The 2,500-nt window shown below is 46.1% G+C and overlaps 1 protein-coding gene across 1 annotated transcript in view; it reads right to left on the reverse strand.

Moving 5' to 3' along the window:
* The window catches only part of LOC143286350 (uncharacterized), a 373,862-nt gene extending 372,439 nt beyond the window's left edge, over nt 1–1,423 (reverse strand). Inside the window, exon 1 of the mRNA XM_076593891.1 lies at nt 1,282–1,423. Coding sequence (XP_076450006.1) covers nt 1,282–1,342 — 61 coding nt within the window. The 5' untranslated portion in view covers nt 1,343–1,423. The remainder of the gene's footprint in view (nt 1–1,281) is intronic.
* Between the last annotated feature and the right edge of the window lie 1,077 nt (nt 1,424–2,500).

The following is a 2,500-nucleotide window of genomic DNA, read 5'->3' on the forward strand; positions in this document are numbered from 1 at the left end:
TAATTTTTTTTTTTATCCTGCTAGCTCATTTTATTGTTGCTGTTTGTTTCTATGGACTCAGAGGATTGGATATCGTACTTTTGAAGCACGCATTTACGGGTATTAAATATATATATATATTAATTACTTAATAAACTGTGTGTGCAAGAACTACTCGAAGCACAAAGAGCGCTGCGTATGCAGCTTACGCGAACAAGCGCGTGCACTGGCGCACGCACACATCCACGCATGCACGTGCACACACTTACACGCACGAGAACGCACGCATACAAACGCACGCGCAAGGTACACATTTGTATTTGTTTTATCACAACAGATTTCTCTGTGTGAAATTCGGGCTGCTCTCCCCAGGGACAGCGCGTCGCCACCGGCAAAACAGCGTCACCCCTCTTTTTTGTATTTTTTTCCTGCATGCAGTTTTATTTGTTTATCCTATCGAAGTGGATTTTCTACCGCTGACAGAGTTTTGCCAGGAACAACCCTCATTTGTTGCCGTGGGTTCTTTTACGTGCGCTAAGTGCATGCTGCACACGGGACCTCGGTTTATCGTCTCATCCGAATGACTAGCGTCCAGACCACCACTCAAAGTCTAGTGGAGGGGGAGAAAATATCGGCGGCTGAGCCGAGATTCGATCCAGCGCGCTCGGATTCTCTCGCTTCCAAGGCGGACGCGTTACCTCTAGGCCATCATTCCACATAACACATACATACGTACGCGCATCAGTGAAGTCTATGCAACAGGGCGAGAAAGACCAAATTGAGATGACAGACAGACATTTTACAGAGAGAGAGAGAGAGAGAGAGAGAGAGAGAGGGAGAGGGGTGGGGGGTGGGGGGGGGAGAATAAGACAGACAGACACTGTGACAGGCAGACAGGCAAACACACACACACACACACACACAAGCACACACACATGTATGTACACAAACACATACCTGTCCACACACACACACCGTCACACACACACACACACACACACACACACACACACACACACACACACACACACACACACACACACACACACACAAACATACACCCCTCCCCACCCCACACAAACACACACAATACACATACACATACACACGACACACCACAACACACACACACACACACACACACACACACACACACACACACATACACACGCATACACATATATATATTATATATATATATATATATATATATATATATAGAGAGAGAGAGAGAGAGAGAGAGAGAGAGAGAGAGAGAGAAAAGTCCACAACAAATTGAACAACAAAACTGAGCACACCCACCTTGACAGACAGCTAGCAGCAGCAGACACACCACCAGAAGACAGGCATGGTAGGCCCACATGGCCCGCCGCTGGTCTCCGTGCCGGTACACACTCCCCGACACACTGACTGACCAACAAGTATGCCGACGCCAGTAGTCAAGCACTGCACGTTACTCCACTGCCCACCCCTCACCCACCACCACCACCACCACCACGACGCTTGTAACAGACTTGTAACACACGGTTTTTTTTTTTTTTTCTTTGACTACACACCGCTGTGACACATTTCGAACACACGAAATCTCAAATCAACCACTACTACAACCACTCATGCAATTGACGACGACGTCGTTGTTGTCGTCGAAGTCTAGATCGTCGCTTCTTTGCAGTTCCGGCGACGCGGGCGTTCAGCTCGCACGTTTGACTGAGTGTGAGTGAATGAGTGGGTGTGTGTCCCTCTGTCTCTCTCTCTTTTTTACCATCTCTCTTTCCTTCCAGTTTCAGTTGACTGAAAATGCTGTTTGTTTTGTGACAGCGCACTTCTGAAGAAAACAAAACAAAACAAAACAAAATAAACAAATGACTAAATAAGCAAACAAACAACCAAACAAACAAGCAACAACAGTCGCCTCGCTGGAAAGTTTTCAAGATAGACACAACATCTATATGTTTCTGATAGTCTTTTGATTCCTCTTCAAGGAAACCCAGCCCCCTCCCCCCCCCCCCCCCCCCCCCCCCATTCAACCGCCCCTCTCCCTCCCCCCCCCACCCCCTCCACTCGATCCTACATTTTAAAACGGCAACTTTCAAAATGCGAAAATTAATACGAGAACAAAATATCCGCTCGTAATCACCTACAAACATGTCGTGTAGCAGGGACGTTTAAACAACAATTCTTGCTCAGTCCCTCTCTGCACCCAGCTACAATCTCAAACATGTGCTCGCCTCATTTGTTCTCACTACAGGTGTGGGCGATGTGAGTACTATGGAAAGGTGGAGAGATTGCCCGGATCGCGCTGCTGTGATAATTATATACATTGCGGAATCCATCGAACGTTATCAGGGAATCTCTGGTATTCACGTGTTGTTGTAATCAGGGGTTTACTGCAGGTGTTTCTCGAGCTTTTTTTTTTTTTTTTTTTTTTTTAACTGAACGAACTCAGCTTATTGCCTACGTGCACGTAGGTGTTTTTTTTTTCTTTGTTACATCTTTCTTTTTTTTTAAATTATATTTTCTA

The sequence above is a fragment of the Babylonia areolata genome, chromosome 10 (assembly GCF_041734735.1).
Source record: "Babylonia areolata isolate BAREFJ2019XMU chromosome 10, ASM4173473v1, whole genome shotgun sequence".
In the NCBI taxonomy this organism is placed as follows: Eukaryota; Metazoa; Mollusca; class Gastropoda; order Neogastropoda; family Buccinidae; genus Babylonia; species Babylonia areolata.